General features: G+C 40.7%; 1 protein-coding gene across 3 annotated transcripts in view; it reads right to left on the reverse strand.

Moving 5' to 3' along the window:
* Positions 1 to 22354, reverse strand: part of LOC139449086 (IQCJ-SCHIP1 readthrough transcript protein-like) — a 282100-nt gene that overhangs the window by 110354 nt on the left and 149392 nt on the right. For all 3 annotated transcript variants that reach the window (XM_071230552.1, XM_071230550.1, XM_071230551.1), the window contains exon 5: positions 15166 to 16075. In XM_071230552.1, the coding sequence (XP_071086653.1) occupies positions 15166 to 16075 (910 nt within the window). The remainder of the gene's footprint in view (positions 1 to 15165; positions 16076 to 22354) is intronic.

Here is a 22354-nt window from a genome sequence, read left to right on the forward strand (position 1 = left end):
ACTATGCTACCCGACTGCCCCTCAAAGCCTAGAAACCCACATGAGTTAAGCTTTCACCCATCAAACTCCTCTCTGCAACCAGCATCGCTTAACTTGACCTGATTTGTTAAAAACCATGACCAAATGTCCTCTCTCCCTCCCATGTCTATTCAGACATTTTCTCGCAATATCAGAGTGAGTGAGTTGTGTTTAACGCCGCTTTTAACAGTATTCCAGTTATATCACGGCGTGTCAGCTTAATGTGGGAGGAAAGCCCGAAGTGATGCAGGTGTTAGACGTTTACCACTTCGGTGAAACCCACGAGCACGGGTATGGTGCTGACAAACCTAGAAACATAGTCGGGGCGAACCGGGATTTCGAACCCACAATCATAGGTTTCTGGCATGCCCAAGGGACGCAACTCTGCACAGCGAATTGCGGCGCCTTAGACGACTGGGCCACCTGTGCCCCCCGCAATATCAGATCCCCTGTTAATCCTGTAACATGTTTACAAGAAACCCCATACACTATTTTTATTAAGCTACAAAACATGATCATCATAATCCTATTTTTGTCTACTTCAAGAACGTGTTTCAACAGTAAACCTGAAGTTTAAGGTTAAAAACATTCTGATCGCTTTGGAGATGACCCCTTGGCCTCGATACAATAAAAATCATCTACAGTTCAAATCAAACACTATTTACACTGCAAAGAAAACATTACCCAGAAACAATAAATATCAAATATTATTTACACTGTAAACACAGCATTAATCCAAAACAGTACCAATCCAAAATCATGTCCCCAGCACAGACACAATATGATAAAATACAACATCAAACGATATGGAATAAATCCTGAAATTTATGAGCAATTACACAATTGAAATCCCAATCCAATGTTGAGAATATTATAACTAAAAACATAGGATTAACCCCTTTCTGGCAATAGATACGATCAAAGCGAAATTCAATGTGACGAGTGAGTGGTCGTATCCCCAGTGATAGCAACAAAGTCCTTCATTGGAATAGCAGGTCTATCCAAACATTGACTGTTTGTCCAGGGGATGGCATATCACAATCTGTTTACACAAGAAATAATGTCGATTTTATGTAATTATTCGATTCAGAAAAGCACAGAACTCATGATTTATATTTTTTTTCCAGTCGGGGTTCATCAATGGCCCCCATATGATTGCCGTATTTCCTCTATGAAGCACTCCGGGGCTTATTTTTTAACACGCTCCCGAACCCAGCAGGCAATAGAGGCCCTATTGTAATTGGAGAACTGGTGATTAATATTTCAACAACTGTGTTGCATCAACTAGTCACTAATACATTGACATAAGCCTTTTCTTAGATTCTTTTTTTTTCCAGAGAAAGTAGCTGATCTCTGACACACCTAGTGCTTACGGTATTAGAGACCATGACGCCTATTATAATTACGATGACACACAATCAGCTAGGTCACACATTGTAATTATGATGACACACAATCAGCTAGGTCACACATTGTAATTACGATGACACACAATCAGCCAGGTCACACATTGTAATTACGATGACACACAATCAGCCAGGTCACACATTGTAGTCACGATGACACACAATCAGCCAGGTCACACATTGTAATTACGATGACACACAATCAGCTAGGTCACACATTGTAATTACGATGACACACAATCAGCCAGGTCACACATTGTATTACGATGACACACAATCAGCCAGGTCACACATCGTAATTACGATGACACACAATCAGCCAGGTCACACATTGTAATTACGATGACACACAATCAGCCAGGTCACACATTGTAATTACGATGACACACAATCAGCCAGGTCACACATCGTAATTACGATGACACACAATCAGCCAGGTCGAACATTGTAGTCACGATGACACACAATCAGCCAGGTCACACATTGTAATTACGATGACACACAATCAGCTAGGTCACACATTGTAATTACGATGACACACAATCAGCCAGGTCACACATTGTAATTACGATGACACACAATCAGCCAGGTCACACATCGTAATTACGATGACACACAATCAGCCAGGTCACACATCGTAATTACGATGACACACAATCAGCCAGGTCACACATTGTAATTACGATGACACACAATCAGCCAGGTCACACATTGTAATTACGATGACACACTATCAGCCAGGTCACACATAGTAATTACGATGACACACAATCAGCCAGGTCACACATCGTAATTACGATGACACACAATCAGCCAGGTCACACATTGTAATTACGATGACACACAATCAGCCAGGTCACACATTGTAGTCACGATGACACACAATCAGCCAGGTCACACATCGTAATTACGATGACACACAATCAGCCAGGTCACACATTGTAATTACGATGACACACAATCAGCCAGGTCACACATCGTAATCTGTTATCATCTTTAACATCTTACGAAATGAAAAATCTATTTAAAGATAAAACTGTAGGCGCTATGAATTAATGGCTGTGTGTAGAACTTGACAAAATGGCTTCTCGTTCTGATATCATAGTGCTCACTCTGCATTTACTTTCAAATGAGCTTTGACATAAGGGTTAAATATTCTCGAATATGTCATCCTAACTGTTCAGAATGAGCGAAGACTCTACAGCGATGTCTGACATTGTACGTACTCTGTGCTCGATGCCCCAAGTTTGTCCTTCCCAATCTCCATTCTATTGTCTATGCTTGATCATAATCCCCATAATAAGCGCTCTGAGTACTTGGACAATTGACAACCATAAACAACAAAGTAAAATTTCTTCTTAAAAATCGAGCAGCAGTGCACAAACTTATTTCACTTGTTCCAGGCAATTATATACCCCTTCTACTTCTGTAACAATATCTGTATAGTCACATGGGTACATCATCTTGCTGAGGCAAAAGTGTTAACTGATTTTAAAAGTCCAGTTTCCTTGCCGAACTAGGCTGGAATTCCTGGGCTCGATCGTAGCGCCACCATTGGCTATTACGAGATATGTCCATTCTATGCCTCTCCCATATGTACCAATCAGATTCCACCTCTCGTATCACATGCATTTACTTCCCAAAAAATGATGGCGCCCAGTCAAGACGATCTGATCGACCATCAAGATCTATTTGGTGATAAAACAGTTCTTACTTTGCGCAGTACATCAAATCACGTGAGCACCTTGATAAAAACATGCAAGGATTTGGAAAATATCTGTTGTCAATGAGTTGGCGATGCACATGTTTTGCAAATCCTGCATTCAGTCGATTTCAAACCTGATTTCAATTTTGGTACGCGATTTTGATAGGACTGTGCATAGACTCGTTAGTCCAGCCAAAATCCAACTCCATGATCCCAGCCTTGTTCGGCAAGGGTGGAAACTGGACTTTTATAGTCAGTTAACTCCCTTGCCTTGGGAAAATGGGGTACATAGACTGTTTTTAAAGATTACTTACAGATTGGCCCAGAGGGGGTGGTGTCACTTGTAGGTGTCATGGCACTTGAAACAGTGGATAAAGCACGTCCGAACACAAATAATTAGTGAGTGAGTGAGTATGGTTTTACGCCGCTTTTAGCAATATTCCAGCAATATCACGGCGGGGGACACCAGAAATGGGCTTCACATATTGTACCCATGTCGGGAATCGAACACTGGTCTTCGGCGTGACGAGCCAACGCTTTAACCACTAGGCTACCCGACCACAAATAATTAACCGAGTGTGACATTTCTAGAGTCTCTCTGCTACCTGTTACCTGTATATTACTTGTTCATGTATCCTTACTTAGTTGTATCAAAGACATTCAAAAAATTATTCTGTTGCCCATGACAACTGAAATGGAACAAGCATTTCATACAATTTCATTAAAATCAGATCTTAGATTTCGCTATGGCTAAACAAAGATCTGAGGACATCCCATTACAGGTCACGTCAGAACGACCTCTCATGAAATTTGACTGATCAATGAAATGACTGACAAAAAATCGACATTAGCCAATCAGAAGGCAGCTTTCTCGAGCTTTACGATAGTAGTTTCAAACTGGCGACTACGCTTCGAAAGATATTTTTACGTATTCTCGGTTAAAAATTTTAAAACTGATAAAAAGAACATTCTGGAATGGCTTACAGATAGCCTAGATTGTATGGATTTATTTATAAAACCCTTAACTGTTGTTCGGAATACCCTCTGTTAAATATTTCGAGATTGCATGATTAGAAAATTCATTCCGTCTGTCACTTTCATGATCTGGGGCTGAAGTCTTCAGCAAATCTCAGTAAAAAATCCAAAAATGCAACAAAAAATTGCTAATTCATGTTACTAGACATAACTAATGTGATGGCTAAGGCCACACATTTTTATGTTTATTTTCTGCCCCTAACTTCAAGCAGCCGATCCAAGAAATAAATGTAACATAAAAATATTTATTTTCACTATGTCTCACACTAGTAATATAGTCGCTCATAAAATAAAAAATGTTTCACTACATCAATGGCAGAATGACTGTCACATACACAAATAAATGATTGACATGGCTATTTATATTAATTTTTATTGTGAACGACCTTGTGTGGAAAAGCTCGATCTAATCTGTGAAACATAAAATTAAAAAAGTGAGGCCTAATGGTTAAAGAGACTTGTATTTCAATGATATCAGATCCTTATTAAAGAAGAGTCTATCAAGTTTAAGTTTACATAATTGCATTGAACGTCCAAAAAAGAGTCACCTTGAAATCACAAAAAAAAATTTTTTTTAAATAATCACAAAATATTTACAACAAAGAGGCAATTCTTTTCCCGAATTGCTGCCATGGCTATTTCGTGCGGACTCCTAGATAAATCCCTGATATTCCAACAACTGCACCATATATCCCATGCATTTGTGAACACAAAATGAACATTCTCCTCACTACCATTAATCATTTTCACAAACCAACAGGAACCCTAAAGTACCGCTCCACTCAAACACTGAGCCAACAGGACCAGCAAACAGACTAATCGCTGAACAAATCCCCCATCTTCACATCACACAAGTCTGGCCCTCCGAGCCATTCATCAAGAACAAATGATGGCCAACAAGACATGTTTTATTTAGGAGCCGAATGGCCAAGCACGTTCGGTCAGTGGAAGGGCTACTGACCAATTCATTGCCACAGACCAAACACAGGAGTCCATTGTAATCAGAGAAATATTGCAATCTGAGATCTGCTCAAGTTTCTGGAAGCTAAACTCAATTTGTCCCGTCTGGCTCTTGTGGATATTCCTTACACTGTTTGTTAAGTAATTGGATTGCGTAATACAAAATCAGCCAGTAATATGGCGAGATGGAACAGACGCTTATTTGTAGCTCAATAGGAACATAGACTTTGGACTGATACCTGTTGTATTTGACATATACTGAGGTGAGACAGCTCGGTAGACCAGACTACTAATTGTAGCACACAAGGAACATAGACTTTGGTCTGATACCTGTTGTATTTGACATATACTGAGGGGAGGCGGCTCGGTAGACCAGACTACTAATTGTAGCACATAAGGAACATAGACTTTGGTCTGATACCTGTTGTATTTGACATATACCGAGGGGAGGCGGCTCGGTAGACCAGACTACTAATTGTAGCACACAAGGAACATAGACTTTGGTCTGATACCTGTTGTATTTGACATATACTGAGGGGAGGCGGCTCGGTAGACCAGACTACTAATTGTAGCACATAAGGAACATAGACTTTGGTCTGATACCTGTTGTATTTGACATATACCGAGGGGAGGCGGCTCGGTAGACCAGACTACTAATTGTAGCACATAAGGAACATAGACTTTGGTCTGATTCTGACTGTATTTGACATATACCGAGGGGAGGCGGCTCGGTAGACCAGACTACTAATTGTAGCACACAAGGAACATAGACTTTGGACTGATACCTGTTGTATTTGACATATACTGAGGTGAGGCGGCTCGGTAGACCAGACTACTAATTGTAGCACACAAGGAACATAGACTTTGGACTGATACCTGTTGTATTTGACATATACTGAGGTGAGGCGGCTCGGTAGACCAGACTACTAATTGTAGCACACAAGGAACATAGACTTTGGTCTGATACCTGTTGTATTTGACATATACTGAGGTGAGACAGCTCGGTAGACCAGACTACTAATTGTAGCACACAAGGAACATAGACTTTGGACTGATACCTGTTGTATTTGACATATACTGAGGTGAGGCGGCTCGGTAGACCAGACTACTAATTGTAGCACATAAGGAACATAGACTTTGGTCTGATTCTGACTGTATTTGACATATACCGAGGGGAGGCGGCTCGGTAGACCAGACTACTAATTGTAGCACACAAGGAACATAGACTTTGGTCTGATTCTGACTGTATTTGACATATACCGAGGGGAGGCGGCTCGGTAGACCAGACTACTAATTGTAGCACATAAGGAACATAGACTTTGGTCTGATACCTGTTGTATTTGACATATACTGAGGGGAGGCGGCTCGGTAGACCAGACTACTAATTGTAGCACACAAGGAACATAGACTTTGGTCTGATACCTGTTGTATTTGACATATACTGAGGGGAGGCGGCTCGGTAGACCAGACTACTAATTGTAGCACATAAGGAACATAGACTTTGGACTGATACCTGTTGTATTTGACATATACTGAGGTGAGGCGGCTCGGTAGACCAGAATACCAATTGTAGCACATAAGGAACATAGACTTTGGTCTGATTCTGACTGTATTTGACTTGGTTATGATAAATGGGGTTTAACATCCTTATAAAGATTATTTCACACGGTGACGTGCAGGTTTGTGTTTGTAGTCCTCTAGACTAATGATGCATTTTAGTGCAACCCACCGAGGTAATATTCTCCTACAACTAACTCAATCCTTCTGGAACACTCTGTAACTGGTAATATTCTACATCTCTCCTACAACTAACTCAATCCTTCTGGAACACTCCGAAACTGGTAATATTCTACATCTCTCCTACAACTAACTCAATCCTTCTGAAACACTCTGAAACTGGTAATATTCTACATCTCTCCTACAACTAACTCAATCCTTCTGGAACACTCTGTAACTGGTAATATTCTACATCTCTCCTACAACTAACTCAATCCTTCTGGAACACTCTGTAACTGGTAATATTCTACATCTCTCCTACAACTAACTCAATCCTTCTGGAAAACTCTGTAACTGGTAATATTCTACATCTCTCCTACAACTAACTCAATGTTCTCATGTTCTAGAACTCCATAACAACCCCCAAAACCTTTACAAAGGGTCAAATTGTCAACTTCCTAACCTCATAATTAAATTTTAAACAAAAGTTTTTTGCAAAACATTTGTAACCATTCTGTTCAAAGCCATTTATAGAAACTCTCAAACTAATATAAAGAGCGGCCTCTGCGATGGACAGATGTTAGAATAAAGGTGTTATTTTCTTTTTCTTTCTTCTCTGACAAGCTCGGAAGGATTTGGCCAAGCTCCAACACATCGACGGAGAAATGAGCATCATTGGCGAAAATTCGTCCTTTTACCCATGAAAGAAATACGGGAGCTCTTCTCATTTTAAACTGGCAAATCTATTGATTTTCACACAGCTATTTCTAAATGAGTGCAGGAAACCTACGTATATCTGACCTTTGACTCCTCCTATTTCCCATGGGGCCACTGTCAACAGAAAATCTGCTGATCATGGGACTTCTTCCTGCTGCAGTAGCAGGAACGACATTGGAAAATCAATTCCAATCCAATTTAAACTTTCAAAACTTTCCTGCAAAAATTCCCAGGTCTCAGCTAAACAGATTAATCTGACAACTTGGATCACACTATTGTAAATGTGTCGCACTGACCTACTTTCCTCCTTCCCAAATCTGAACAGTGTGATGAGTTCGGGCAAGGTTTCTCGAATCCTGGTAACGGATAACATCTGAAGCATCTTTTATCTTTGAAGGTCACATGATTGCAGACTTTAGCCTATATTGTCCTTGGATCATTAACCGATGGACAATGGTGCACTGATGGGCTAATAACATGTCATTTGCTGGGAACATGCTTTGTGTGGAACCTAGCACTGCTAGTGGACTATTAATATCATTACTTTCGTCATTACCTCAAGGTCGTCTCTATCCGAAGAATGGCTACACGACCTACAAAAACACATTTTGACAGAAGCAGGAAAGGATGTGAATTGTATTAGCTGTGTTATCAATACGACTCTTCATCTACCAGAGTGAGTGAGTGAGTGAGTGAGTGAGTGAGTGAGTGAGTGAGTGTGTGCATGCATGCATGAGTGGGTGAGTGAGTGTGTGTGTGCGTGCATGAGTGAGTGAGTGAGTGAGTTGCTAACTGGTGAGTGTGGATGCAAGAGAGAGAGAGAGAGAGAGTGAAGGAGTTCAGTAACAGCCCAGTATTCATCAGATGAATGATATTTCAGTTACAAGGTGCTGGTACTGGACATCATGATTATGTCATTAGCCAAAAACACCTGTGTGAGTGAGTGAGTGAGTGAGTGAGTGAGTGAATTTAACGCCGCTTTTAACAATATTCTCAAATTTTCAAGTTGACGGCAGGGGACACCAGAAATGGGCTTCAAATATTGTACTATGTGGGGAATCAAACCCGGGCCGTTGGTATACACAGCAAACACTCTAACCAACAGGCTACCCCACCACCCTTTTTAAATGGAAGAATAAATGGATCGTGTGTGAGGAAAATAACAGTTAAAGTGGAACAAGCGGCCAAGTCTCATCAGACTGACATACAATGTTCCAAATGTAAATATTCTTCTCATCAACAGGAAAAAGTTAATTCCACAAATAAGATAAAGCATTGGAGATATGTTGTTATTTATGCCTGTGATACATTTGACATTTCATGTCTTAGACAAATCCAAATGTCAAAAGCTGTCGTTTCTATTTTTGCATTATTGGTAATAACAACATATTTTACTGAAAATATCCACTGTCACAGACATAGGCTTAGCTGAAGCATTGAGGTCATTGAGAAAGATATATTCTTGGAAGTGTGTGACCATCACATGATACAAATATATACTTGATGTATGTTAATGCTTGCTTCTTGTTTGCAACCAGTCTGTATTATTCCAGCTGTATCAGAACAAGCGTATAGTTGACAAAGTCATCTATATCCCCCGCCCATTTTAACACGTTATGGTCCCAAACCAGGTAACTGACCCAACATTTCTCTTAGCCCATGTCAAAATAGCCGCAATGGAAATTCTAAAATAAACATTTCTAAAACTTCTTAATATCAAATGGCACTAGTTCAGTATGTGCTTTATATAAAGACATGCAATGTTTGGCAAGGAAATATTTAACATTTTATTTGTTATACTACTTAAGTAAACCAATCCTATATTAAAACTTAAATCCAACTTGTTGCACGCACGCACGCACGCACACATGCATGCACCTGGTACTGGGGACCTTCTCTATGACAAGCCTATGGTACTGGGGATCTACTCTATCACAAGCCTATGGTACTGGGGACCTACTCTATCACAAGCCTATGGTACTGGGGACCTACTCTATGACAAGCCTATGGTACTGGGGATCTACTCTATCACAAGCCTATGGTACTGGGGACCTTCTCTATGACAAGCATCAGGTACTGGGGACCTGCTCTATGACAAGCATCAGGTACTGGGGACCTACTCTATCACAAGCCTATGGTACTGGGGACCTACTCTATGACAAGCCTATGGTACTGGGGACCTACTCTATCACAAGCCTATGGTACTGGGGACCTTCTCTATGACAAGCATCAGGTACTGGGGACCTGCTCTATGACAAGCATCAGGTACTGGGGACCTACTCTATCACAAGCCTATGGTACTGGGAACAAGCAGCCAAGTCTCATCAGACTGACATACAATGTTCCAAATGTAAATATTCTTCTCATCAACAGGAAAAAGTTAATTCCACAAATAAGATAAAGCATTGGAGATATGTTGTTATTTATGCCTGTGATACATTTGACATTTCATGTCTTAGACAAATGCAAATGTCAAAAGCTGTCTTTTCTATTTTTGCATTATTGGTAATAACAACATATTTTACTGAAACTATCCACTGTCATAGACATAGGCTTAGCTGAAGCATTGAGGTCATTGAGGAAGATATATTCTTGGAAGTGTGTGACCATCACATGATACAAATATATACTTGATGTATGTTAATGCTTGCTTCTTGTTTGCAACCAGTCTGTATTATTCCAGCTGTATCAGAACAAGCGTAAAGTTGACAAAGTCATCTATATCCCCCGCCCATTTTAACACGTTGTGGTCCCAAACCAGGTAACTGACCCAACATTTCTCTTAGCCCATGTCAAAATAGCCGCTATGGAAATTCTAAAATAAACATTTCTAAAACTTCTTAATATCAAATGGCACTAGTTCAGTATGCGCTTTATATATAGACATGCAATGTTTGGCAAGGAAATATTTAACATTTTATTTGTTATACTACTTAAGTAAACCAATCCTATATTAAAACTTAAATCCAACTTGTTGCACGCATGCATGCATGCACGCACGCACGCACGCACGCACGCACGCACGCACGCACGCACGCACGCACGCACGCACGCACGCACGCATGCACCTGGTACTGGGGACCTTCTCTATGACAAGCCTATGGTACTGGGGACCTACTCTATGACAAGCCTATGGTACTGGGGACCTACTCTATGACAAGCCTATGGTACTGGGGACCTACTCTATGACAAGCCTATGGTACTGGGGACCAGCTCTATGACAAGCCTATGGTACTGGGGACCAGCTCTATGACAAGCCTATGGTACTGGGGACCTACTCTATGACAAGCCTATGGTACTGGGGACCTACTCTATGACAAGCCTATGGTAATGGGGACCAGCTCTATGACAAGCCTATGGTACTGGGGACCTACTCTATGACAAGCCTATGGTACTGGGGACCTACTCTATGACAAGCCTATGGTACTGGGGACCTACTCTATGACAAGCCTATGGTACTGGGGACCTACTCTATGACAAGCCTATGGTACTGGGGACCTACTCTATGACAAGCCTATGGTACTGGGGACCAGCTCTATGACAAGCCTATGGTACTGGGGACCTACTCTATGATAAGCCTATGGTACTGGGGACCTACTCTATGACAAGCCTATGGTACTGGGGACCTACTCTATGACAAGCCTATGGTACTGGGGACCTACTCTATGACAAGCCTATGGTACTGGGGACCTGCTCTATGACAAGCCTATGGTACTGGGGACTCCATGACCTGCTCTGACTTGTAAAACCAAAAAGGGTAGAGTAGAAAACACTACATTCACCATTCGAACATCACCATGGTAACATTGCTTAATCAAAACCGAAAGCTGCAATCATCTTTTGCAATCAAACTCAACTAAAAACATAAACAAAATGACGAATCAGATCATGTTTTTCCCCCATCATCTTTTACCTAACAGAATGTAACGGAAAGCATCACTTCCTTTTGTGCCTGGACAGCACTTATGGCTGGGACAAACCGATTGATTGCGGTTCACGTTACAGCTGTTCTAGTTTTTCTGTGTATGATTAAAGTTAACGATTCCATGCGGACAAGACCTAACGCCATTATCCCAAACAAACCTTCAATTACCGGAGGCGTAATGAAACAGCATGTGAATATTTACTTTTATGGCAATTCCAGAAAATGTTAATCTGTCAATCTGAAAGAGAACTCTGAATCAATATGATTTGCTAAAAACTAAAAGTAAAAAAAGACTATCCATGAGGAATTATTGTATAACTTTGTTGAACAAAATAACAAGCAATCAATATGAAAGTGTTGGCTTGCAAACAATCTGGGGAAAAAACATGAGAGTGAATCATGAACTTAAACACTGCATTAGAAAATTCAAACCAAATAACAGATAAGAAATGTCTAAATGTCAAAATTAATTTCAAGTGATGCTGTCAATTCCTATTGAACAGTTAAGTGCATCAAGGTGTATAAATAATCTTGAAATACTGGAGAGTTCTGAGCCAGTTTAATGCCTCGGACTATATGAAGATGGATGTGCACTCCAACAAGATATAATTTTGCAAATGATTTGTTTGTGACGGAGACATACAGAGATGGAAACCTGGAGCTGCTCATTCAGACAATCAATAAACACACAACCACTGCTTGGCAGGCTCCACAAGCTGAGGAATGACAACCAGAGTTACTTCCCTTACACTATGCAACCAGTTGACTGGCATGCACTCAGTCCACTCTTGTCTGCGAACTACACGATACCTTCATAAGCAATGGAGAAGTGACATTGCATAAATTCACTGTAAGGTGTGTAACACCAGATCCCGCCACTAATAGTTTGTATGACATGACGAATGTTTCTGAACACAGATCATTCTGTCCCTAATGGGCAACAATGCTCCAACTCTCTCTTGTCGGCGGCGCTTTAATTAGCTCGGGTAATCACAAGACGCCAATTAGCACCTAACACAAGTCAAACCAGTCAAAGTTGGAGTGTTGCTGCCCAATCCTAAATTACGTACACACTTTGATTTGGGTGAGTGAATGAGTATGGTTTTACGTCGCTTTTAGCAATATTCCAGCAATATCACGGCTAGGTGCTGGGTGAAAAAGTGGCCTATTTCGAACAATGACTCTTGCCTAAAGGGACACCTCATGTATGTAATGTATGGGGTAGGATCGAAGCCTAGAATGGGCTTCACACATTGTACCCATGTCAGGAATCGAACCTGGGTCTTCGGCGTGACGAGCGAACACTTTAACCACTAGGCTACCTGACCGCGCCTCACACTTTGATTTGAAGGCAAAAGCAAACAGGATCAATTTGACCTGTTACATAGCATTCATGACCGTTGACAGTTGTGTCATGTGATATATTCAGTTCCACATGGAATTGGTTCCATGCAGAACAATACTGCCAGTGTAAATGTATCGTGGAAACATCTTCCCAGTAAAAATAAATGGAGATAAATCCCCAAGACAAAAACAGTAAAGAGGAACATTTTTCACTCAAGGAACAGATACTCTTTGGCAAAATCTCCACCCTAAACTAAACCCATAAAGCTTCTTGCCAGGGTTGGCAGAGGTCCATATTGAACTGAGACGAGTCTGTTGCAATATCAAGTAATGACTGGTCCCTATCATCTCACAGTCCAGTACAATAACTGATCCCCGTACAACCGGCTTGTAAGATCATGGCCACCGAGAGTTAATGAGTGAAGTCAGACATGCTTCTTGATATTGAAACAAAGTCAAGCAGACACAAAGTTCCCAAATAAAGCTTATAATTAAAAAAGGTATCCATATTTCAGAGCTGAATAGAGGTGGCCGTGGGATGCTATACCTGAAAGAGGATCACAAGGGAACTGTTTTATAATGAGATCTAGCGTTTGAAAGAAGGCCTTGTGGGCTGGTGGACCAAGATGGGAAATGACATCCAGAGTTACTTCCCTTCTACTTTGCAGTTTTATGCAGCAGCTGGGGAGATTTTCAAACTCTTCTCTCACTGCAGAATTTCTGTGAGGTAGGACACAGAACCTGAAGGGTTAAGCTACTCTGTACAGTCATTTACCTCAATCCATGTCACCAAGCTTGATGCTCTAACTTTGCACTGCGCTCAGCAGAATTCCATCTATATATTTGCAGCTGTAAATAATTGAATCTGGACCAGAAAATCCAGGGATTGATATTACAAGTGATGATCCATGCCATTAGGGTAAGAAGACATGCAATCAACCAAGTCACTGAGCTGACTACCCGATCCAAAAAGGGAGAAAACTCCAGTGCTGTGTCTTATGATTAAAATAAGGGAGACAACTTCTGAGCAATAGCTGATGACCTATCAGGTATTAAATCTCTAATTCCCGTCCCTGATATGATGCAATACTTTACATATGTCACATATTACCTGTTACAGAATCAGCCTCTCAGTCATTTACTGAGGACATCACTGTAAAAATAGCCACCGGAAAATATTATCAGCACAACTCTTAGAGAATCTGCAAAGATTTGAAAAATTACCTTATCATGCTTCAAAAGACGTTAAAATATGGTACTTGTTTTATCCCTTAATGCTGAACACCAGGCAGAGTAACAACAAGTACCATCGTTTAACGTCTTTTGGTATGATGTGGCCGGGGATCGAACCCCTGACATTCTGCTCTCCGAACAGACGCTCTACCCAATAGACCATGCAAATTAGTCAACAGAGTGACAAAACCTGCTTACTCAGTCATTTACTGAGGAAATAACTGTGCCAAAAAAAATGACACGAAAATATTATCAGTATCAATAGATAAATAGTCAGTATCTTGTAGAGTCTGCAATGAATTACAAAATAACAATCAAATAATGGACTGCTGGTTCTAGTGGGTAGATCATCTGCCAGGAGAGGAGAAGGTCGGGGGTTCAATCCCCGGCAGCATCATACCAAAAGATGGTACTTGTTGTTACCCTGCCTGGCACTCGGTATTAAGGGAATAAAACAAGGACTGGTGGGTTCAGAGTGAGTATGCTGTGTCTGCGTGGGGTATCCATGTTAAACTGCCATTTGGTATCTGCTCTGTTATATCTGTGGCAGTTGTGTGTGTGTACTACTCACACATCTTCAGTTGTGTGCTGTTTGAGTGTGTGTACTACTCACACATCTCCAGCTGTGTGTTGTTTGAGTGTGTGTTTACTACACACACATCTTCAGTTGTGATCATGACAGTCATAACATGAATTTTACAGTGCAATCCCAACCAGTGTGTCCCATCTTGACAAGAGGAGGTAACTCTACCCCAACATAAATGTCAAAGATACAAGGTTGGGGAAAGGTGGCCCATTGGTTAAAGCACCACAACGTCTCCCTCAACTGCCACAATTCAGTCAGTTTAAATCCAAGATTAGCACATATATTATATTATTGTCCTCCCTGGGCGCAAATGTCTGTCAAGAGGCATGCATCACTTTGGACTTAGCTCCAATATCAAACATTGACACACCATAATAACCTGAAACTTAAAAGCAACACAACAAAACATGTGCATCCCACCTTGACAAGGGGAAGTAACTCTAGAGATCACACCTGTTGTACTGCTCCTGAAATAAATGTTTGCATGTAGCATCACATTTGACTGGTGAATCTCCCTCACCTGTGACCGATTCTTCTCCTCCAGCGCCGCCAACTGCAACTGCTGCTCCAACGTCTCCCAGTCCATCTGCGGCAGCGTCGACTCCATGTTGTACACATCAAAGTCCCCACTTTTCTCCATATCACTACCCACAGACGGGGAACTATCTCGCTTTGACCTTCCACCTTTCACCCTGTGATTACTACCGCTGTCTTTCACTCGATGTTTCCGTGATTTGGCTGTCAACTTCGTCTTACCCCCCTCCCCGTCCATTAAATCCCGCTTTGCATCAGCTGGACTTGTCATGGCTGATTCGGTCAAATATTCCTCCGCCCCGATACCTGAGCTGGCATCACTCTCGGGACTACTTTCTTTCACAAATTCTCTCCCCTTGTGAAGGTCAAACGGCAATGCATCGGCATTAATCTTTTTCAGTTCAGCAAATTCTTGAGCAAGACTCAAAATATTTATTTTGCGAGCTCGTTTGCAGTAATCAGAATCGGTTTCACCAGGTAAACGATCAATTTCCTTCTGGTTATGGCCGGGTAGAAATGAGAAATTCCCACGTTGCAATTCCTCTCGCTCAATAATCTGCACCTCGCTTTCAATATCCTTCAATGGACCTGCAATTTCTGATACATCCGACACAACGGACTCGCACTCAATATCACGCAGTTGTCTCACTGGTGATTTTTTTGCCAAGAAATTGTCAACAGTGAGAGTAGCCTCCCTTTCATTATCTTCCTGATGCTGGTTTTCTTCGGGTGTCGACAGCGTCATCACTTGCCCACAGATGGCGCTCTCGGTCTCGCTATATTCATCTTCGTCAGACTCGGAACTCGACGTTACATCCTCTTCCGGCAAGCTATGATCTAACTTCTTCTTGTTCTCATGTTTATGACGTAGATGACCCTTCCAGGCCCGCTGTATTCTGAAATATTAGATTACCATTCAGAACAAAGTAAATCTCACATCAAACAATTACCGTGCAATTCATGTTCAAACTTAATACATAATCTGTTTCTCCTTTTTTCTAATGATTTTTCTCCACCAATATGCTGTGATGAAGGATGCAAAACAAATGATTGTAGGAATCATATCAGGAGTGACATGAGGATTTAAACATGAAGAATTCCTTGAACAAATTATTTTTTTAAATAATTCAATTAAATCCAGGCCTTTTATTTTTGTTAAAATTTCAATTAGTTTGGACAGACTCATCCATTAAATTGAAAACACAAAAGTGCAGAATAAACTGGAATGAGGATTTGAACATAAATTTCACTCTTCCAAATGTCACCAGCAATGAACATACAAAATGATAAAAATGAGTCATCTCCCTTGCATTACATTACATACCTGTACTTATCAAAATGGTTTCATAACCCAGTGGCAACGAAGGAAGAAAAGATTGTAAACAGGTGATACTCTCATGACTTAACTATTGCATGAAGCCAAACTGATCTGCTACAACAGGCTTTTTACTGAATTCTTTCTAAATGAATGCCAAGACATCCATTTTCAGTTTGGGTCTAGACACATCATCAGTGAATCACTGTGCAGGCACTGTCTCCGTATAAAAGGCTGACCAACTGTAGCCAGTGAGTTTGGTTTTCCGCAGCTTTGAACAGTGCTTCAGGTACCGTATGTCAAGGCGTGTCAGACTGATGATGTAGGAAAGTCTAAAGCGATGAAGATTATGGACATGTCCACATTTGAGAAAGCGACAAGCACATAAATGCTGCTGATAAACCAAATTCATAATCAGAGCAACATACATGTGATAAATTGTCAGAGGGTGTCAGGGACATTAAGCCCTTTCTGGGCCTTCAGTTATGGAACAAAAATACAATTTGAGAGAATAATAATTTGAATTTGTCTCAATTGAATTATTTTTTTCTTAAAGGGAAAAAATTAATTACCTAGTGGAGATGTAGCATGAGGTTTGTATCTATTTACATATTTAGATTAAAGATTAAGATCAAAATCAATCGTAATGTTAGCTAAAAATTTAAAGATGTACTTGATTATATAATCCACAGGAATACGTAGCTATACACACACAAAGTAATTTTTATTGACATATGTATCCTTAGCCTCATGTGTATTAATCTTATTGGTTGACTTATACCGTGGTATGCAAATTAGACTGCCAATCTGGGACATCCGCTAACTATTAGCGAATCGATTTGCATCAAATAATCACATGAAACATTCTCGCAAAATTTGACAAAGTTTGATGCATCTGTGTGGAAGAATTGTTGAATCTTATTCTTGTCGTGAACGGTGAAGTGTCTATTTGGAAGAATTGTTGAATCTTATGCTTGTCGTGAACGGTGAAGTGTCTATGTGGAAGAATTGTTGAATCTTATGCTTGTCGTGAACGGTGAAGTGTCTATGTGGAAGAATTGTTGAATCTTATGCTTGTCGTGAACGGTGAAGTGTCTATGTGGAAGAATTGTTGAATCTTATGCTTGTCGTGATAGGTGAAGTGTCTATGTGGAAGAATTGTTGAATATTATGCTTGTTGTGAACGGTGAAGTGTCTATGTGGAAGAATTGTTGAATATTATGCTTGTCGTGATAGGTGAAGTGTCTATGTGGAATAATTGTTGAATCTTATGCTTGTCGTGATAGGTGAAGTATTTATGTGGAATAATCGTTGACACCATTATGATCGCGGCTTATTTAAGTGCTAAGAGAGATAAATAAATGATTCAAGAAAATTTGTCTTGTGTTTTAATTTTGTGCATCCCTATTGACGGTAAAATGGATTGATCCACATGCCTACTTTGTCTAACGAGGGTTAGATCAATATTAAGTAAGACTTCACTTCAGGCACGACGCCCGACCCTGCAAACTTCATCAGGCGCGCACACGCACACACACACACACACACACACACACACACACACACACACACACACACACACACACACACACACACACACACACACACACTACACACATAGTTGCATGTCGCTATATTAGTGCAATAATCTTGGATGTGACGTTAAACCCCCTTTCACCTCACATACAACAAACTGAGTCTGATTTATATATACCCTGCAACATATGCACCACACAATATCAGCAGACTTTGGGTAACATGAATAGAAACAACACATTAAAACCTTCCTGACTCGAAGAAAGAGTTGAAAACAACAAATTTACAAACCCGTGGGCAACAGAGAGCACCTGATTTACATAAACAATGATGGACATCACACAACACTGGTGGACTTTGTGCAATAGGAGCTGAAAAAAACACATAAAATAACAGTAGACAACAGAGAGCGCCTGATTGGCATAAACACCAGTGGACAACACACAACTTTAGTGGACTTGATGAAGCCACACATTGAAGCAGGGTTAGAAATTGGCACTAGTCCTATAGTCCTTGCCAAACTGCGCAATAGTAAAGGTAGAATTTTGACATTTTTAAAGATTTTGCTATATATGCTATCATTATGAGGACGTTAGTCTCTATTGATGTGAATCAATATTGAGTCAACATGCCATCAGCCACATGAACCTAATGTTGTCACCTCCATAAGTGAGTATGGTTTTACACCGCTTTTAGCAATATTCCAGCAATTAGTATGTCAGTCTCTATCCCCTGAGTATACAAACCAAACTGCATGTGAGGAGTTACAAGGTTAACAGTCACATCACCATCACATCCTACCGGGTACCCATTTAATGCTGGGTGAAAGTGGCCTATTTCGAACAATGACTCTTGCCTAAAGGGACACCTCATGTATGTAATGTATGGGGTAGGATCAAAGCCTAGAATGAGTGAGTGAGTGAGTATGATGTAATGCCGCTTTTAGCAATATTCCAGCAATATCATGCCGGGGGACACCAGAAATGGGCTTCACACATTGTACCCATGTCGCGAATCGAACCCAGATGTTGTCACTTCAACAGTTAAATGATGGGCAGTGTTGCACAGAATTAAATTATTTAGACATCCACCAATGACACAGAAAAATCACGAGACAAAAACATCAGTTCTAAATAGTTAATGAAAATAGGGTAATATTACTAATAACATAATTTCCATGGTCAATGCACATACTTGAATTCACTTTCAACTTTCAATAAACAGTGAGTGAGTGAGTATGGTTTTACGCCGCTTTGAGCAAAATTCCAGCAATATCACGTCGGGGGACACCAGAAATGGGCTTAACACATTCTACCCATGTCGTCTTTCAATAAACATTTGATTTCAATATTTGCAGAAGAATATTCTGTTTCAGTGTATCCTAATTCCTAAACAGTTCTGATATTCCTCTGTTAATCTCTGCAACAGCAGCTAATGCACAACCCACCTGAGCTCGGAAACACAACCTCTTAAATTCTAAACGTCATAAATCTGTTAAAGCAATTATTTTGAAAGATTCAAACAAGCCAATACAAAACACCATCTCGTTCGGAACTTCCACCACTATAAATACCACATCCAGCTTGTCAGCACTGACATAACGGGACACAAAGTTTCAGAACTGACTTTAAAGACTGCGAATCAATAAAGCCGTTTACCATTTCCATGTCTTCTCAACCGTCCTGTATCATCCTGGCCATTTATTCCCAATTTAATGTCGCACCAAGCACAGCAAAGCAATTTCATCACTATTAACTGTTTTTGCCATCAGACAGCATGAGCATTGTTTTAGATGGAGCGATTTCCGCCGCAAATTAACGGAGCAAGTTGAAAATTGATTTTTATGGGTTTTGATCTATTCTTACAAATTATCCCCAGACAGTCTGGCGCCACACTAACCCCACATGATGCAGGCAGAAGGGAGAAGCCTAGTGTAATTCCTACAACGGCGCCACATGCTTGACGACTCACCAGGACAGAAACATGTCGCAGAGGGATAAATGCCGATATCTTGGTTTTAGGGGATATGGATGGATATTCTTCGATCTCAGTTTGACCAGTATTGGAAGAATAACAAGCTGAGAATATGAACAAACACTGTCGATATACCTGGAAGAGAAGGGGCTGTTCTGAAAGTGATTTCCGTGTAATGGCAAATTCATCAAACATTCGGTGCAATGCGATACCGACACAATCAGGTCATGTAGCCATGCAAAATAACATACATATTAAATGGCAGCAACACAACAGGTGCATGAACACTAATTGTAAAATACTATTTTCTACGGGCCGCACGTATTGTATTATTCATTAACTCAAATCTACTGAATGTCTTGGGTTGAATTTCATCTCATTCTCTTTCATGATTGGAATGCGTCTCTTAACAAGGCAAGTATCAAATTTTCAGGTTCGTATCATGTATCGTGTCGTGATCTTACTACCAAGATATGTATTATATCTCAATGAAGTATATCGTTACAGCAACAGTAATGATTGCACCCACGGAACAACCTCCCTTGGGGGGGGGGGATTCCGGGATCGGTCCCCACCAACCTGGCCGTGAGGAGACCAAATGGGTCGGTTGATCAGACACAATGACTTGAGGGAGAATATTTATGGATGTCAACTTCCTTATTGTGAGAAACACGTATATGGAGTATATCATTGACCTGATAAGGAGTAAGCTATACTCCGAAATTTTGTACCTCATAATAAAGAAGTTGACATCCATAAATTCTCTCTCGTATGTGTATCACTCCTAAATGCCGCTTAAAAACTCAATGACTTGGTTGATAGTATGATGACATGGATCGTTGCTTATGATATCGGCCACTGGATTGTCTGGACCATACGTTAATTTACAGACCACAATCATTTACGATAATTTGGGACACTGCCGGGAGAATAAACCACCGAGGACCGCACCCTCCTGGTTTATTCTCCCTGCAGTGTTTCATCTACGACAAACAACTCCCACTCGTCATTTATTTCTTAAATAAACAAACAAACAAGCCTCCTCTGCAGGGTCAAGATCTTCGTGGCTGGATGTCCTTGTGGACCAAGACCCTGGGCTCCTAACGCCACAATGATAGGAAATCTTGAGCATCAGAGGGTGACCCAGGTGACATTTCCCCGATCTCTTCGTCTAAGATAATGTACGGCAGTGAGTAACAGGTTTAATGCCAGTCAGCAGTATTTCAGCCATGTCAAGATGACATGATACTTGGATGCAAGTACAAGTTATATTATACACCAACATCCCTCAGGGTTATTCTAAGTTATATTTGGTCCACAGCAAACTCAAGTTTGTCGTTACAGGAAGCAACTCAATGGATTGGTGGCTCGGCTCTTGGTTCATTTTGTCTGAGATAATATACGGCAGTGAGTAACAGGTTTAATGCCAGTCAGCAGTATTTCAGCCATGTCAAGATGACATGATACTGGGATGAAAGTACAAGTTATATTCTACACCAACATCCCTCGGGGTTATTCCAAGTTATATTTGGTCCACAGCAAACTCAAGTTTGTTGTTACAGGAAGCAACTCATGGATTGATGGTCAGGCTCGGCCCTTGGTTCATTTTGCCATCATATCCGGACAGTGCAGAACATTGTTCCCAACATCAATAGCTGTTTATCCGCTTCAGATCATATTTCCAGGCTGTTATCAGGGTAACGCTATTTTTCAGGGCATTTATCATTTGCAGAAGCCCAAGGTCTTCCATTAACTGCTTGACTGACCCACTTTTACAAATATGGAAGCGTCATAGAACAAACCAGATGACGTCACTATTGAACATCAATATGACGTCACCTACCATGATAATGGCCCGTCATTACTGTCACAGTGGCCGCTCATTTCTGATAACATACTGGCGGATTAATGATAATTCTATTCATTTTAGCTGTAATATCTTATAATGGGAATATTGACTAATGCAGTATTTAACAAACAAACAACAATGTAACAGTTCAGCTAGCTGCACAAAGGAATCATAACATTATGACATCTGTATGTTTCAGAATCTTGGCTCTCGTCTCTGCCTGCGGGTGTTTCCAGGGTGGGTTGTGCTTACCTGTACAACCTGTACAACCAACAAGGGGAGAGAGTTTGGGGTAGGTCATCCACCTTCCACAACAATCCTCACACACCCTGGTTCTATCTCAGCACAACACTCAGATGGGAATAACCCATAATATCATCCACACTCCAAGAATCTCCTCATTCACCCTGGTTCTATCTCAGCACAACACTCTGATGGGAATAACCCATAATATCATCCACACTCCCAGAATCTCCTCATACACCCTGGTTCTATCTCAGC

The sequence above is a fragment of the Haliotis cracherodii genome, unplaced genomic scaffold (genome assembly GCF_022045235.1).
Source record: "Haliotis cracherodii isolate W230 unplaced genomic scaffold, xgHalCrac1.p SCAF_7, whole genome shotgun sequence".
Classification (NCBI taxonomy): domain Eukaryota; kingdom Metazoa; phylum Mollusca; class Gastropoda; order Lepetellida; family Haliotidae; genus Haliotis; species Haliotis cracherodii.